General features: G+C 40.3%; 1 protein-coding gene across 2 annotated transcripts in view; it reads right to left on the bottom strand.

Annotated features, from left to right (window-relative positions):
- Positions 1–223: 223 nt before the first annotated feature.
- Positions 224–17,332, bottom strand: part of CHAT (choline O-acetyltransferase) — a 34,105-nt gene continuing 16,996 nt past the window's right edge. Inside the window, exons 9-15 of one of the 2 annotated variants that reach the window (XM_040072128.2) lie at positions 15,238–15,338; positions 14,912–15,040; positions 13,521–13,643; positions 11,935–12,076; positions 9,058–9,120; positions 5,972–6,109; positions 224–4,320 (exon numbers count right to left, since the gene is read on the bottom strand). In XM_040072128.2, the coding sequence (XP_039928062.1) occupies positions 4,051–4,320; positions 5,972–6,109; positions 9,058–9,120; positions 11,935–12,076; positions 13,521–13,643; positions 14,912–15,040; positions 15,238–15,338 (966 nt within the window). In that variant the 3' untranslated portion in view covers positions 224–4,050. The remainder of the gene's footprint in view (positions 4,321–5,971; positions 6,110–9,057; positions 9,121–11,934; positions 12,077–13,520; positions 13,644–14,911; positions 15,041–15,237; positions 15,339–17,332) is intronic. The other variant, XM_040072126.2, reaches the window with a different exon arrangement.

Below are 17,332 nucleotides of genomic sequence, written 5' to 3' on the forward strand. Positions count from 1 at the left end.
CAGGGCAGGCGGGGGGAGCCCCGGGAGCCGTGGGGCAGGGCAGGCGGGGGGAGCCCCGGGAGCCGTGGGGCAGGGCAGGCGGGGGGAGCCCCGGGAGCCCCGGGCTGTGCGGTCCCGGCTGCGGCTCCCTCCCGGCAGGGCGGCCCCCGAGGCTCCGAGCGGCGGGGCCAGGAGGGCTCGAGAGGCCGGGACTACCCGGCACAAAGAAGTGACAAGGTCTTTCCTCCCGTGGCTTTTATTTGCGGTGCGGAGCTCCCTCCTAGAAGGAGCTGAATGTTACCAGTGTACACTCCAGGGCGTATACATCGATTTAGGCAGATAAATATAGTTCAACAGAGACAAAACGTAACGGGAACAACATGTGCTATAAATACACATTTACATATGTCATAAATATATACTTTTTTATAAAAATAAAAGTATCGCTAAAATATTTCTCTGTCTTCTGCAACTCACGCTGTGTTGTCACAGCCGTGTCCTGCCAAATTACCCGTGGCACAGGGGCTCTGGCAGCACTCCCGTCAAAAGAACGAGGCCGGGCTCTTAGACCCTTGAAAAACTTCCCTGCTTTGAAGTCGGGTGTCTTTTACTTTTGATTCCCGTGAACACGGAATTTCATTACAAATTTTGCTTTTTAATTTCTGCAGCCCAGCACTGCATCTACGTTGGTGTACACCCTTGGGGAGAGCAAAACAATTGCCTTCTGAAAGTTCTCTTGCAGGGGGTTGTAAACCCCGGGTCCCACCAAGAGGGCTTGTTAAATCATAGCCACTTGTTACATTAATGTAATTACACTTAGTTTGTCAATCATATTTTTCTCTCTTTTTATACCGAAAAATCTATTCCATGGTATTCTGGTTAGAAACATTTTAAAAGCTTCATGTTTGGTTTCCATAAGTGCATAAAAGTGTGTATTTTTAAACCTCATAAAGTAACTCCATTTGGATAACAGAAATAATTTAATTAGAACTTAAGAAAACCTATTTCCTGAAATCCTTGATAGAGACAGCGTGGGATCACAGCACGCAGGTGTAGGGAATTGTGTTAACTGAGGAGCAGTACAGTCCCTTGTGAAGCTCCTGCTGTCAGAGAAGTTTGTAATGCCTATGAATTTTTATCCATCTGTAATTTAACCAAAACCCTCCAATTTAAACAGACCTGAACTGAGTCTGAAGCTTCCTGCACAAAGTCAGGTACCTTGTAGATCGTGCCTTTAGCACAGGTAGTGGCAAAGGTAAACCATGTACACAAAAGACTTCCTCTGCAGGGACTGAGCTCATTAAAGCTGCTCTTTTCAGATAGTCATGCTGAACGTTAAAACAAGATAAGGGTGCGACAAGGACAGAATGCTTAGCTAAATAAATAGGAAGTATGGCTGGTCACTGGTCCTCAAGTAAAAATATAGTGTTAGTATTTTCCACCAGCAATACTTTCCAGAGCTGGAGAATGCAAAACACCTGTTACAGCAGCTGTAGACCACTAAGGGGCTCTTAATGATAAACTGGTATAAAATATCAGGTGTGGGTGTAGATGCATCCTGAGTTCTCAGTGACTGTGTTGAGCACAGTGCTTGAACTACTGTTAAGATTCCAGACAAAAAAATAAAATGAGAAACAGGTAATATTTGCAAACAACTATTGGTACTTATATAGCTAGGATTACAAAATAAAAGTATATATTTAATGAGAAGAAAATTAATAAATTATCAAATAAGTATTCACAGTATTTTCATACACTTAAAATATGACTACAATTTTAAACATCTAATTCTACAAAAAATATGTAGTGCTACATTTGTGTTAGAATGCTTTTGTAGTGAAATGAGACAAAGCAAAATTACTGGGAATGTATCGAAGTAATTTTCATAATTATAGTGTAGGAAAAATTTAAAGATTTCTTTTGAACCATGTGTTCTTTAAGCAAACTTTTGGTCTGGCTAACAGTTTTCTTGGGTTTTGCTTATGCATTTTTACATCTTAACTTTTAAATTAGATTAGATATTAGGAAGAAGTTCTTTACTGTGAGAGCAGTGAGGCACTGGAACAGGTTGCCCAGAGACGTTGTGGATGCCCCATCCCTGGAAGTTTTCAAGGCCAGGCTGGATGGGGTTTGGAGCAACCTGGCCTAGTGGAAGGTGTCCACACCCGTGGCAGGGAAGTGGGAACAAGATAATCTTTAAGATCCCTTCCAACCTAAACCATTCTATGATAACTTTGGGGCAGCTTTTATGCTATAATATTATTTATGTAATCTAAAACCACATTTCATCTTTGGTTTGAACCACAGCTCATGGCATAATAAATACATATTTTTCAGTGAAATATAATAACTTTAAAAAAATGAGCCCAGCTCTTAATGTCTGTAAATTATCATAGTTGATTTACTTCAACATAGCTACTTGCTCTAATTGATTATCAGATCCACTGTGCTTTCATATATGAGGTCGTGAATATCCTTTATCCAACAGCCTGCCTAATTACATGTATGCTTCTCAAAAGAGGCATTAAAATAATCATGGACATACTGAATCTCCTGAATTTGTATCTAGAGTTCTTAAACAGAAACATATTTGCATCTTTAGGTTATCGCAATAAATCTATTCTGCTTTTAGGCTTCAGAGTGCTTAAATGCGTGATTGATCTACAAAGGAAGAGGGGACATCTCCACCTCTCCACAGGCAAGGAAGCAATCCCTGGCCAGGCCTCAGAGTGGGTTCCAGCTTGTGCAGCACGGGATCTGCGCTGGAGTTTAGAATGAAGTGTCTTCAGTCAGTGAGTAAGTTGTGTTCTAACAATGGTACCTCTAAGTGAGGCAGCGTGTTTCACCTCATGAGAAAGTAACTGAAAATATCAGTCCCTGGAAGGATTTATAGGGAATGAGAGAGATAATGAGAAAAACCTCAGGATAGCACTCATATAAAATTGGAATTACCAGACACTATATATTACCACTTTCCTGGTTGAATTTACTGTATATTGCAGAATATGGTACCCTACATCTGCTATTAAAAAATATAAAATATAGATCCCTCCAAGCGGGATGATGCAAAGCTGATATGAGTACCAGTACTGGTATTTATAATTCTAGCTTGAAGACTTCCTTATATTGCAAATTTACCTCTTCATTCTAGTTATTGCTCTTTGATTTTGTGTGGTTGCATTGACTCTCCTGCCAGTGACAGTGACTAAATTAATTCCAATGCAAACAGAAAAGGTCTTAAGTAGGATTGAATAGTACTTATGTTTTGTGCTTTGCTGCTCTGTCAGGCTGGATTTTGCTCACTGATAGAAAGAAATAATTAAGTCAATTCATTAGGGACAAAATTCTCCCAGTTCTCTGTGATGGATCATCTCTCCAATATGCTGCTTTCAGAACAGGACTGTGCTTGAGACCAGTGCAAACCAAAATAAAAGCTAAATTATTTCTGCAGCATTTTCAGATTGGGGGAAACATGCAAACACTCATGTTATGCTCCTAAACTCGGTGGAAATGCACAGGGGCCATTCCTAAAAATAATCAGTTTTTCATATATAGTAAATAGACTGGTGGTATTAAATACTCTTCATGCGAAAGTTCAAGATATAATGGCATCAGCCTATTATTTACAGTGTTACTCACAAAATTCCCAGTAGGGGAAATTTCTTTTTTTTCTTTACATGCAAATCTTGTAGTAATAGATGTGATTTTAGAGCTACTTGCAGGGGATATTAATTAATTGGTGTGCCTAAGTATTTAATTTATGTCATATACGAACTTACTCAATTTTTTAGGTGATAAAATGGCACAAGTTAATTATGGTAAGAAATGGTAATACAACACATACTTTTATGACTTCCTCCTTCATTTCAGCCAGTGAGACCAAATCTTTTTTTGCTGACCCGTAAGCAAGAAATAGTAGATTTAGTACGCAGAGCTGTAAATGTTGGCAACAATGAGAAACAAATGACACTTTGGTTCTACACTATTATATTATTAGTACTGTCTTGCTTTTGAGCAACTATGTCACATTTCTTCATAAGGTGGATTCAAGAGAATAATCCCCACAGCCTCTTAGCAGTGGTGGTCACTCTGCAGCTGTGTAGCTGCATCTTGTTTAGAAGGTGGCTTTGCTGTAGCAGAACTGCATTTGTTGCACAGATCTCTCATTTCTAGGAGACTGTCTTCCACAGCTTTTGCAAACATGTCTGAGGAGGTTTCCTTACATTCTTTAAAGCTTGAGATGCAGAATAATATGTGCTCTGGCTGAGGGTTATAACATGCCCCATATCCATTGGGCACCACAGGCCCATAGCAGCAGAACATTTCCATAGTAGTAGGAACCTGGTTGCAGGGAGAAGGGAAGGAGTGATCTCTGGTTAATCAGGGCACCTAAAATCAGCTGCTTAGGAATTAGGAAAAAGAGAAAAAAAAAAAAAAATGCTGCAAATGCTGGTAATGTGGTGAATTCAGCCTTGTGGGGTATTACTGCCTTCAGAAGTCCTGGAGATGATTTACCTTGGAAGGCAAAAACTGATCTCAGTATAGAATTTGGTTGCTCTGTTTGTTCTCTATGGTTTAAAAACGGGTATAATTTTAGGTGGTTATAATGCATTTCTGTACTCAATTTATATAGAAATTTGAAAGCTATAAGACTTGTTATTGATATATAGGAATTTTATGTGATCCTTGTACATTAAACTGATACGTAAAACTTCTCTAAGGTTTTTAATTTCTTAAGATTGTGTTGAATTTGTAATGTGAAGGCTGCATTAAATTAGAGAAATTTGCATTGTCCATTTCTAATAATAGTTTATGATTGTGATCCTGTACAAAAATACTTTAATGCAACTAGACATTCTATAACACCCCAGTTTGATCATGGAATAATACAGCAGGGGAACACTTTCTTCTGCAGAAAAAAGGTGTTAGAAATCTATATGTTTCAGACTTTATGTACATGGGCCTTCTCAAAGGACATTTGCCTTTTTAATGGTGTAGAACAGGCCATTAGTCCTGCTAATAGAGCCATAGAATTTTCAGATGAATTTGCTGTGCAGCAGCCGAAGGCCATAAAGCTATTCAGAAGCACTCTTTGCTCGTGGATAGTTTCTTGGAGAATTTATGTAGCAGCATGTTGGTTACATTCTCTCATATCTGAAAGCCTACTAACATTATGACAAGATCAAATTACTTATTAAGGTTTTATACTGTAGCATGATATTGTAAGTCTCTTTCATTGGATAGTCCCAATCTGTTGCAGTCGGGCTAGTGTTTCAGAAAATGAATTCTTACATGATTTCTTTTTTCATTAGGACTGCTACTAGATGCAATGAAACAGTTAATTTTTAGGCTGTATGCTATAAAGATGCCTCCTTATTCAGAACACTAAATGTAGGAAGTATTGAGTACCTTTGTATGTGCAAATAACTATAAATCTGTAAATGTCTGTACCTGTCTAAAATGTCTGTAAGTCTGAGTTGCATGTCTGCATGGGTTGCTGTCTTACAGCAAATAACAGAAGGCTCTCAAAGATCTTAAATGTAGCAACTTTTAAGAGTGAATTTTCCTCATGGCTCTTGGCTTTTTGTTTCTCAGAGTGGCAGCCCTTCGGGCTTGTGGCTATACTGTCACTGGAGTAAAGAGTGCTCACCAGAGCTGTCATCTTAGGGGAAGGAGGAAAAGAAGGGGAATGGGAATAGATGTAGTTTGGAAACTGAGCCCTCATGTGAATTCTACTGATTTTGTTTGTGTGTGTTTCCAGAATTTCTGATCAGATCTTTGGAATGTTAGCTATGAAGTGATAATTGTAGTCAGTATTTACTGTGCTGATGAACCAAAACAGGACTGAAAATGTGGAGTGATTTGCAGTCTTCTCGTTGATACTGCTTTTGTTTGCTTGTCTTTTTTACACTGTTCTCACTGTGAGCTACAAGGTCTGGCAGAACAAAAATTATCCTTTTCTTGGCAAGGCCATTGAACAGGAGAAACTCACCTGGCTGGTTGAGAGGATGAATCGATTGCTTGTCAGATAAGTCTCATCTGTAAATATCTCTGGCAGTTCCTTGAAGTGTTCCCGGGCCACCTCTCTGAGCCCTAGCAGGTGATTGTCTATTGCCATTCCAGTAACAGCCTGTGGTAAGATGTGATAAGACAACAGCATTTAACTGAGCTTGGAGGCATTTTGAATATTACTGCCTAGTGCTCTGGTCAGAGCTGATGAGCTTGGTTTGAGTGATGTGCTGTAATGTTCAGATATCACTCTGAGTATGCACTTTGCCGAAGATCAGTAACGAGAAATTCATGTGGTGCTCTGGATATTTACAAATTAGGAGGGAGACAGTCTTGAGGTGTATCATGTGCTGATACGCCATGTGTTATCTGTGTGTTCATCATCTCTCAGAGGTGAATATCATGGGCTGCGCTTCTTAAGATGCTGAGGGGGAGCATGTGGGACAGCAGAAATTTCTAAGCAGGTTTTGGAATTTTCTGTGCATCATTTGGATTATGTTTCAAGGTGGGGGGCTCCAAAACACCTCCCAGTTGGAGCTAGTCTTCCATCGCCTTGCTGCCTGCATCTCCCTCTGGCAGTTAAGGCATATGTTATTCCACAGAATTTAGATCCAAGGATCTGGTAGGTGTCTGCAACAGGCTTAACAGAATAACAGATAGATCTGCCAGTGATCTGTCGCAGATCTGTGTGCAAACGCCACCGCTTGAGAAACCTGGGGTTAGGGATACAGAAGCAGCAGGGGCAGCTCACAGGAGCTGCTGCTGAGCCTGCAGCAAGTCCCTGCCATTGGCTGCCTATGCTCAGATCTCTGCTCTGTCCAGATACCAAATGCCCTAGACTTAAGGCATTTATTAGCTTTAAGAGCTTTGCCCTACTGGTGAATGTGACTGAAGATGACTAATGGGATCAGAAGTCAGCACTGGCAGACAGGAGAGTTACAGAGTTTTGTTTCTTTAGGAAACCAACCCAAAATTTGGTCCAACCAGGCAGGAATTGCCTCAGATAAATATGTTCAAAATCCTTCAGTCCAGTTCAGTTTCATGCTGGTGAAAGCACTGATTTCCTGGACTGAGCTGTAGCTCTTCTGTGGCCCAGGCTGAAGTATATGGGAAGGGAAAGCTGAACTGGGGACATTGTACTGCCCTGAGAGCAGAGCTGACATCTCTGTGGCACAGGACCCTTGGAACGGCCTGAGAGAAGACTGGATTTAAAAAAAGAGCATGAGCTTAGTTTTCCTCTTAAGGATTTAAGAAAAAAACCCAGAAAAGTGCTAGTTTACTTCTCTTATGAGGAGAATAATTTTAACCACCGATAAGTGCCTGAAGCAGGGGGTTGGGAGTGCATAGCCTGGTTTGGCTTATTAAGAACTAGGCACCCATTGGTACAGGAGCTGTTTGTTCATCAGCCCAGATGGAGGAAGGATGCTCCAAAAAGGTAGCATACATCAGCGCTGTGCTTATGTTCTTTTTTCCATACAGGGAAACTGACTTGATAATCAAAGGAAATATTTTGCTATCACGTAAGATTTATAAGGCAGTTAGCAATGACATTTCTGCAACATAGATCAATGTCATGTCTGAAGAGAGGCCGAGACAGGCTAACGAAATAAACTGTGAGTCAACGCATAGGAAAAAACTGGGCTAAATTGAATTTTAGAGCTCCACTTTTAAGATAGCAATGCTACTAGTATGCCTTAACAAGGGGAAATAAAATCATTAAATTGCTTTTTGTTTTATGAAGTAGATTTTTTTGTTTGTTTTCCTTAGGAGCTATTACATTTCAGTCTGTTATGCACAATTTAGTCAGACCATCTAAGTCTTACCCAGAGTTTAAAGCCCCAATGATTACATTCTGCTATTCTGAGAAAGGAGGGGGAGCTTGGTAAGAAGAAATACCTGGAGAGCTTTTTAAATTTAAAGATAAGTTATTTTTCCAATGGCAGTTTTAATCTTTTCCCATGAAGTACACTGGAGGCTGAATTTCATAACAGTTTCTGGATCTGAAATAACTTGGAGGGGAGAATTAATGGACTTTTTTCTTTTTTTTCTCTCTCCCTCTCTTTTTTTTTTTTTTTCTCTTTTGAGAGCTGTTGTATGGATATTCCATTGGTTGTGACTCAGTAGACCTACAGTGTGTTGTGTTCATTGTGAGTTCACCCTGAGATGGTTCAGGTGAGGTAGTTGCCCTGAAGACTTGACTTTCCTCTACAGAACACGCGGAGTCTCAGCTTCTAAGATGTGGGTTCTCACAACCCACAAGAGTTGAAACACAGAATTGTTTTTCTTCCCTGCTTCTTTTGTTTCACAGTCCTGCCTGAAAGCAACACTTTTCCTCTTCAGTGCTCAGAATATACCTTTAAAACCACCTCTGAAGGTGAATGATTTCTTGAATATTTTGAATATCCACAGAGTAATCAACAATATGGATTTATAGGCAATGGTCTGAGACAAAACCATAGGTAGCAAATTCACTTATCATAGCTGGTTATTAATATTTATTAATTTCATGAGTGGTATGACTAAGTTGTTTATAGAACAAGTCTGTGCCTTGTCTTGGCACAGTGGGACGTAGAGCATTACCCAAACTGAATTGTCTCATTTTTAATCAACAGAAAATGAGTTGTATTTGATATTAAACTGATTTCTTCACTGGAGGGCATCTGTCCCTTTTATTAGACAAGGCATTCAGGTCTTTAAAAAAAACTTACTATAATCACTCCCTCATTGTTAATGACCTTTATTAGAAATGGCAGTTTGGAATACCAGAACGCATGTTCCAGAATACTAGTCCATCTCAGGATCAGGTTCCAAATAGGGACCTCTATCCTCTAGTCAAGAGAAATGTAAGAAAATGCATAAATGGTTAGTTTTAGGCTTAGGGTTTTTTAAGTTGAGGTTAATTGAATATGGCTATTTGGGCCATTAGAAATGTTCCTAAATGTGACATAGCAGATACTCTCCTGTTCGGAGATGCCCAAATTTTTCTAGTGTTTAAATAGCTAATGACTGTGTCTTCATACTTTTCTTGAAAAAGCTGACTAGTTCTTGTTGAGACAGGGTTTTACTCACCAGAACAGAGTAATTAGTCTGAGCTGCAATCGCATCCTTAAATTTCTGCATCTTCTCAGAATCCTGTTGGGGTAATCAGAATATACATATTATTGAATCAACTCTCAAAGAAATAGCAAGCACTTCAAATGTCCTCTGCTTGTGGCTCAGGTGGAAGTACTCTGATAAATGAAAAGCCACAGGGATCAATGCCCTGATCAGCACCAGCACCTGGTTGTGCCAGGGGTGAATGGGTTTCTTGGTGGTGGCTTGTTTGAAGTCACGAAAAGGCTTGCAGTTCCTTTTGTGTAGTCCTTCCATGGATTTTGGGGGTGTAGAGTATTACCAATAGAATCTCTGCTTTTGAAGTAGGGAAAACAATTGTCTGGTGGAATTCAGTGTTTTCAAAACAGACAGGCAGTGTACATTCTCCAGAATGGTTTATGTAGACAATGACAGTGATATTAATGGAAGCCATTACTGATATTTTACTAGCCAGTCAAAAAATTACTCCCATGTGTGAAAGAGCATCTAGAATTTTTCCAAGGCTGCTCTACCCTCCATAGATGCCTGACATTTCAGATAACAAGCTAGTAAATTTTAACAGCTGTCAAATGGCAGCCTTTTATATTAAAGGAATGATCTTAAGAAGTGCTGCCTTGCTGTACATCAAGTCCAACACTGCAACTTTGGGAGACCCTGAAACAGCCAGAAATGACCGAGTCTCCAGATAAACAGGGGACCTTCAGCTCCTATGGACGATGAATGGTCTTTTGAACAGAGAATTCATTTTAGAAGCAAGTCAAGGTCACCATCAGGGACCTTCAAAATACAAAGTCTGATATTTTTTCACAAGGCTAGAGCTAGGCCTTAGTTGCCTGGTACAGATTAAATTACTGAATGCAGTCTTTAAATCTGATTAATTTACAGCTATTCAAGCAATCTCTAGTGTCAGTAGCTGCTGCTTTTACAGCAAGTGTCAAATGCATGAGATATTTCTCCTGCTGAAGAATCAATCTGACTCAATCAATCTTTGGTGACTGTTCAAGCTATCGTTTGAGGATAATTTTTATTTGTGTCAGAAGAAAAATGTTTTTTAATTGGGTTTGAATTAATGGCTATTAGCAAACAATATTATGGGGAGTTCAAGGCTACTTACACCACGTGGTGCATCTCTTTGTCCAGAAAAAAGAATTAACCCCTTCACATTCAGAACAGTGCTTAGGTCTAAAGAAGTCACCTTGGAATAGGGTTGTATTAAATTAATTTTCTAATGTTTCTGTGATGCTAATATACATATGTAGTTTTGCATCGAAAGATGAAGATGTTCACATCAAAACAAAGATTTATTAATGTCTGTTGGAAAGAACAATCACAGACCAGTATGAATGTCCTTTGTATCTCCTGGTGTAGAATCTTCCAGGAAGACTATCAGTGGGTTGGTATGCGTTGTGGTTACAGGTTTTCCAGGGGAAATGAAACCTTTATCCCCCCAATTCTGTACGGCCAAGGCATGCAGTGGAAAGCCATGGGGGTTGAGACTGAGTTCCATCTGAGTTCATCTATGCCACACGTGGCATTCTTTGGCTTGCTTGTGTGGAACAGGACAGTTTAGGGTGCTGTGAAAGGGGGGCACGATCTCAGATTTGGGTGGGGAAAAGGTGAGAAATGCTGAAGCTCTGGGAGAGCTGCAGAAGTCAGTAAGTGTTGGAAGACAGCAGAGGCAGTTACTTCAGGTTTTTTGAGTTATTTTGCCATGGGACTCATTTGAGCGTTGTTCATCAGGAGCTAAGTTCAGGGCACAATAACCTTGAGGAGATTGAAGAAGCAGTGGATGAAGAGAGGGTTTACCTGGGAAAATTTTCATAATCCTCTGGGTTGTTAGATCTTGGTTTATAATATTTCATTGATTTGCACCTAATCTATAGCATTGGCAGAAGCAATGCTTCTAGCAACGTTATACTAAATTCTAAAGAACAGCCATGTGGGCTGTTGCCACCGGAATGGGCTTACTGTGAAAAATAAACTGTATTGTGGCAGCATTTTGCATCTAAACGGCCACCTGGAAATTCCCTGTACAGCAGCGCAGTGCAGTGGGTGGAAGTGGCGCAGAGACATTGAGGGAGGCTCTCCAGGGATGGTGGGCAGGACAGTGCACAGGGCTGTTTGTGCAGCTCTGCTCTCAGCTGTACCTCTGCATCCCCATCTACTCTGTACAGTGCTCATGCTTCTGGAAAACAGATGGTGTGTCTCAAAGAAACAATGTTAATTTTTATTTTTGCAGTATATCAGGACAGTTTAGAGAGTTGTTTGATTAGCTTGATGAAGCTTTTCCTCATTAAGGTTCAGCTCCCTTGAGGATCCTATAAGGCTTAGTCTATTTGGTAGAAACATCCCTTTAAAACAAAAAGGATCAGCCAGAACATATCCACATATCCAGAAACGAAAGCATGGGAATTACATCACATATTGCAGGCTGCAGCAGAACTAACCGCTGCAGGAGACCTGCCAGGCAATTCCCCTGGTGTGGCAGTTTAATGATCCTGAGCTTTGTGTGTTCAGCCTAGATCTCTCCAGGGAGCTGAACTTCGACCTGATGATAGAACACTCATAAGACAGTACTAAATCTAAAAGTAGATATTATGTTTCTTATTGTGTCATGTTTAGGCACCTCTGAATCTTTTGGATGCTTAAATAAAAATAAGGGAGTATTTATATTTAGCTTAATGGTTGGTCTGTACACAAAGGAAAAATCCTGTAGTGCTTGCTACCCTGCCCTATGCCTATAAAGAACATAAGTTCTCAGTTAAGAGATAAAAAGTGAGAGACTTGGGACCATGAATGCATGATTTAGTTGGTGTTTTGGCAATGAAGACAGAGGGAGCCAGCCCAACATACCGACACAGTTGTCTTGTCTCCTGCCATTGCTTTGACAAAAGCAAATGCTTCCGAGGTAGCAGACCTAATATTCTCAACCCGGCCCTCATCAAATCGGCGCAGGGAAGCACTTTCATAGGTTGGGACAAGCCTCCTGTGACACCTGAGGGAGTGAAGGAAGAAAAACAAAGAATGATGGTTTTCAGGGAGTCATAAAGACTAAGAGAAATATAGGCTCGGTACATTTTATTGTTACAGCCACACTTTTATTTCTTGCACAGTATTCATCTTAATGTTGAACGAATTCTGTAAGAAACTTAAAAAAGATGGATGCCCACTCCTTCCTAATATGAAGAGCTGCATACAGCTGAACGTGTTTTAGTTATGCATTGCCAGTAAAAAATGACTTGTTGTGTAGAAACAAAGCTAGTAAAACAAAAATTTACTGAAAGATCTCCAGGAATGTTTTATTTGTACTGCATCATAAAATAATTGTGTAATTAATCATTTACTTATGGGCTTGAAATATGTTTTATTTAAAACAAGAGAAAATGGACTGAGTGTGTTAGTGGAAAGAAGAAAACTAAAAGGGGAGTAGGGTGTTATTTGTGAGCTGGAATGAAAACCCTCATAGCAATAGAACAGACTGCAAAGACTGATGTTTAATTTGGGTCCAGGTATACAGATACTACTCTTTGCTTCGGGAGACAGACGGTGTCTTTCAGCGGAAGCAGGTGGTCTCAGAAAACAACTCTTCCCTAAGGTTTTTGTTACAAACATGGGATTTATATCATGGCCGGGATCCAAATGAAAATCTTGGCCTAAGTCATTGTTGAAGTTTTATTAATGGAATATGCAAAATGGATGTTCAACAGATGTTGAAGGAGTCCATGAAATATGTTAAGCATCTCTGTTCTTGACCAGGTAAAGACCACTCTGGGATCTAATCTGACGTGATAAAGAAGTATTTGTGTAATAGGCTCTTCTGCAGGAAACCGTACAACCTATCTCTACCCTGGAGTTCTGGCAATGTAAAAAGAAGCTTTTAAGTTTGATAAGACCATGGAAATTAGAGGATCTTATCAAATCTTGGGATACCTGTGAGGAAGGGAGCAGCAGTAATTACTGTTCTGTGGAGGAACTCTGGTCTGATATTCTGTGCTGCAGTGGATGCTTTTCAGCCTGTGGTGCCAGGTGCATGTGTGGTTACTGCCATGGTTCCTCCCAAGCTACCCATGAGGTAAAGCAGTGGTGTTTCTGCCCCAGGGACCTGGGCTCCCCAGCTGCTGCTGCTGCAGCCATTCCTGCCATATTCCCTCACCTTCCCTATGCCCAGCACAGGGACAGCTGTCGGGAGGGTACTGGCTGGGAATGGTGTGTGTGGCACACAGGGATGGAAGGTAGAGCAAGGAAAGGGAGTGAAGAAAAGGAGTACTCTCTCCTAGAACCAGGTATCAGTTTCTATCTTGTCTGCCCTACAGTCAATAGGCAGGATCACTCATTTCCATGCAGGAGGCACTTGTTTGAATGTTGAGGAAAAAATGGATCCTCTGTGTAAAACCCCACTACCTTGTGTACTTTGTTCCTATGAATTGAACTAACCTTACCTGTAGAATGCCAGCTGAAGTGCTACTTGAATGTAGGCATCTGGGCTAATCTTTTGTTTCTTAATAAATTCCTTTCCATAGTGCATAAACTTGTAGGCAATAAAATCCAGATTTTCCACTGCCCTGGAAAACAGGCAGAAGGAGTTACTGCAGATGTAAGAATCTCATAGAATTGTTGAAGTTGGAAAAGAATTCTGATCATCAAGTCCAACCATTAACGTACCCTACCTTATTCACCACTGAAGCACATTCTGTCCCATTTCTGTTTGCAAATAAAACCCAGAGATCTTTTCCTGCCAGTACCCTCTTAAAGGTGAGTGGCCTCCTGCTCTCCTGCTCTGCAGACGGTCCTGGCCTTTGGTAACTTGTTCCTGGTCAGTAACTTTTATTCATAATGATTCTATGTCAGGCTTGTTTTCTGCAGCCTTAACTGTGGCACTCAAGTATGTTCATTTGAGTAAGACACCTTTATTTAAAAAAAAAAAACAACCAACAAAAAACCCAAAAAACAACAAACCAAAAATCCAGCAACCTCCCCCCAACCTCACTGTTTCCACTCCTGAAGCCAAGGCAAGGGTCTCCTTTGTTCTTGACAAATTTCTGAGAGATTTACTGGGGTGAGGATTGGGTACATTTAGGATCTGATGAACACCCTTAAGCTCCTTGCAAAATTCAATTTAGACTACTACTACCTTTATTTAAAAACACAAAGGAGTTAGTCTGCATCCTGAATGTTCTTACTCTTACGTATCTTTCTAGCCACTTTGAGGTCTTATCTAATGCAACTACACTGGACATGCTTACAGCTGATCATGCAGACAATGTGTTAATTCCCTACAAAGAGATCACAGGCCTGAATGTTGAGAAGAAATCCTTATTGCTGCCCCCAACCCCCAATGATCATGCAAATCTTTGACAGCCTGGGAATAGAGTCAGAAAAACTAGAGTTTGTAGGAGCAATATGAATGTAAACAAATTACATTCCTAAATTCAAATTGTTTATTCAAACCAGTTGTATTCTACTGTTCTCTATATGTACCCCTATTGCCCTGGCTTCAGATTGAGTCAGCTCAACCCATAAGAGTCATCCACAGAAACAGAGGATCTGCATTGTTTGCATCCTGTGCAAATATGGAGAAGCTGTTTTTCCAGTGGTTTTTAGAGTTCCTAATATTTACATGGAAGGAAAACACTGGTAATGCAATTCTGAATACAGAGAAGTAGCTCCAGCCCATAAGAATCCTATCCTGAAGAGGGGTGCTAGGTATGTGCAGCTTGGTAAGAAGAAGAGGAGCAGGAAGACAGGAGCCCCCCAGGAGGGAGCCCGTGCAATGTGCTGGGTAGTTTCCAGCTTGCAGTCACAGCTGAGAAAGATGAGACATCTGTTCTACCTTTGGAGTTTTTCTGCTGCCGATGCCAAATGTGTCTGAATATCAGGGGAACACTTCCATCTTAGTCTCCGTGGAGCAGGAAGCTCGCTCACTGAATCAGCTCGGACTAATTTCTTGGAACTTTCTTTCCTGTTGGTATGTGAGAGAGAAGTCATTAAGGTCACAGGAATAATCCTTTCATTAAACACTGCTCTTTTAGCAGGTGAATCACTGCTCTTCAACAGTTTTATGTGTCTTAGTCCCCCTGTGCATCAGAGGAAATTTGCCACTGGCAGAGGCTTCCCAGGGGCTGGAATGGGTATAAAATGTCCAGAAAGGGAACTCACATGTGCCTGAGCAGGTGTTCAGCGCACTGCACCATTACGATGCCATCAAAAGGGGAATGTTCGCACACGGTCCCGCAGAGTCCATCTCTTCCTACCACAAACTAAACAAGGAGAAGAATAGGTGCAACATATACAGGGAATAAACTGTGCTCTGGGTAAGTTATCCATGATGGAAACCTGACAAAGGTGTCATCATTCCCCTGTGGTTTTCTTATTGCTCATATCAGGTGCTTCCTTGCCCTACAGATCAGTGGGTGACTTACAGATTTACTGCATGAGGCTTGCTTGTCCTGTGAAAGGTGTTGCACTGAATCCTTTCCATGCTGCTATTTGGGACTGAATCCGGTGAGAATGTAAATTTTAACAATTCCCAATGGAATCTGAAAATTTGATTTGGCATCTGCTTTATGGTACAGAAAACCCATCAATACAAAGACAAGCCAGGGTTCTCCTTCCACTTTTGAGGACAATAAAACATCTGTACCTGGAAAATCCTTAGGATCCCATTTTATTACAAAGTCTATCCTTATTTGTTAGCTTTCTCATAGCTTATTTTGAATGTTATATTTTTAGATGCTTTCTTCATTTCATTTCCCTCTTATTTGTCTTCATTCTTAATTTTATTGTGTACACATGGCACTGCTGGTGACAACCTGCTGTGCTCCAGTTCTGTGATACACCCATGCAATTTGGAACTTCTGCATCTCATGCAAAAGCAGGTGTCTAGGCCAATACTGTAGCTCTCCTTTCCTTTCTCTGGGCTTTTCCCCACACTTGTTTTGAAGTGCATTTAGCTGGACTTCACCCACTTAGCTCTCTCTTGTACACTTGTATCACATACGCATCCTGCCTCCCTGCTTTCCATGAGCTTTTCAGAGAGTGGGCATGATGTAAAAAGTTCACCTGGACATTTTCTGAAGCCATACTGCAAAGATGAGGAAGAATAAGGAGAGAAAGAACAAATTCTACTGTGAGAATGCCTCCTACATAATGTGTGTTTGCATAAAGGAAAATGAGATATTATTTCCCTAAGAATTTCTCTTCACCTTTGAACTTCTGTGGTCTGAATACATCTGGACAGATTAAGCTCTCTCACACTCTATGCAATTTTATTTGCTTTCTGCTGCCTTGTGATAGGAGACAAAAAGAAAATGTTGTTTATTCTCATCTGCTTGAACTATCTCAGCACTTGACCCTGCAAATAACAGCGTTCTAACTGTTCTAAAGACAAAGGGTTTGTTCTTTAAAAGAGTCTTCTAATAATGTCATTTGCAGTGGCATTAATCAGGAATGATTACTGAAATGCATTGCTCTTGGGTAAGTTGGTGAAAGTGAAATTATTTTAGGGGTTTCTCTTTTCGTGTTGCTATTCTTAGGTATGGCAAGAGCAACAAGCATTATGCAAGCCATGTATCAGTCAGGGATTTTTCAATTTTTCATAAGGTGTCAACATTGTTGACAGTTGGAGATTAATACATCACTTCACTCTGGGTCTGTTGCAAAGTGTGGAAATAACAGTGCGACACTTTAAAATATGACACTCAAAATCTGATGGGGAAAAAGGCTGGAGAAGTCAATACTTAAGGAAAGTCTCAACAAGGATGTAATTAAATGAGTAAACAGTCTGTTAAATGAGGACTTAAACACATGCCAAATTATATGCAGTAGCATTTCTAGGATCTTGGGAAAATGTGTAAGAAGAGGAAACAAAGAAAAATATTGTGGTTGGGGTGGTGTGTTGTGTTTTGTTTTTTTTTTGTTTTTTGTTTTTGTTTTTTTGTGTGTGTGTGTGTGGTTTTTTTGTTTGTTTGTTTGTTTGTTTTTTGGTTTTTTTTGTTTTGTTTGTTTGTTTGTTTGTGGTTTTTTTGGTTTTTTTTGTTTGTTTGTTGGTTGGTTTGGTTTGGTTTGTTTGGTTTTTTTTAATTCTGGGATACTAGGCCAGCATTTTCATCCCGTTTGACTCAGTGCAGAATTTTTTTTTTTTTTTTATATATATATCTGATGTCTACCTACTCATACCTCTGCATATCTATGTTATCTCAAGAGCAAAGGGCAGCTTTGGAAAAGGTGGAAGTGTCCCTGCTTCCACAGCCTT

The sequence above is a fragment of the Hirundo rustica genome, chromosome 8 (assembly GCF_015227805.2).
Source record: "Hirundo rustica isolate bHirRus1 chromosome 8, bHirRus1.pri.v3, whole genome shotgun sequence".
In the NCBI taxonomy this organism is placed as follows: domain Eukaryota; kingdom Metazoa; phylum Chordata; class Aves; order Passeriformes; family Hirundinidae; genus Hirundo; species Hirundo rustica.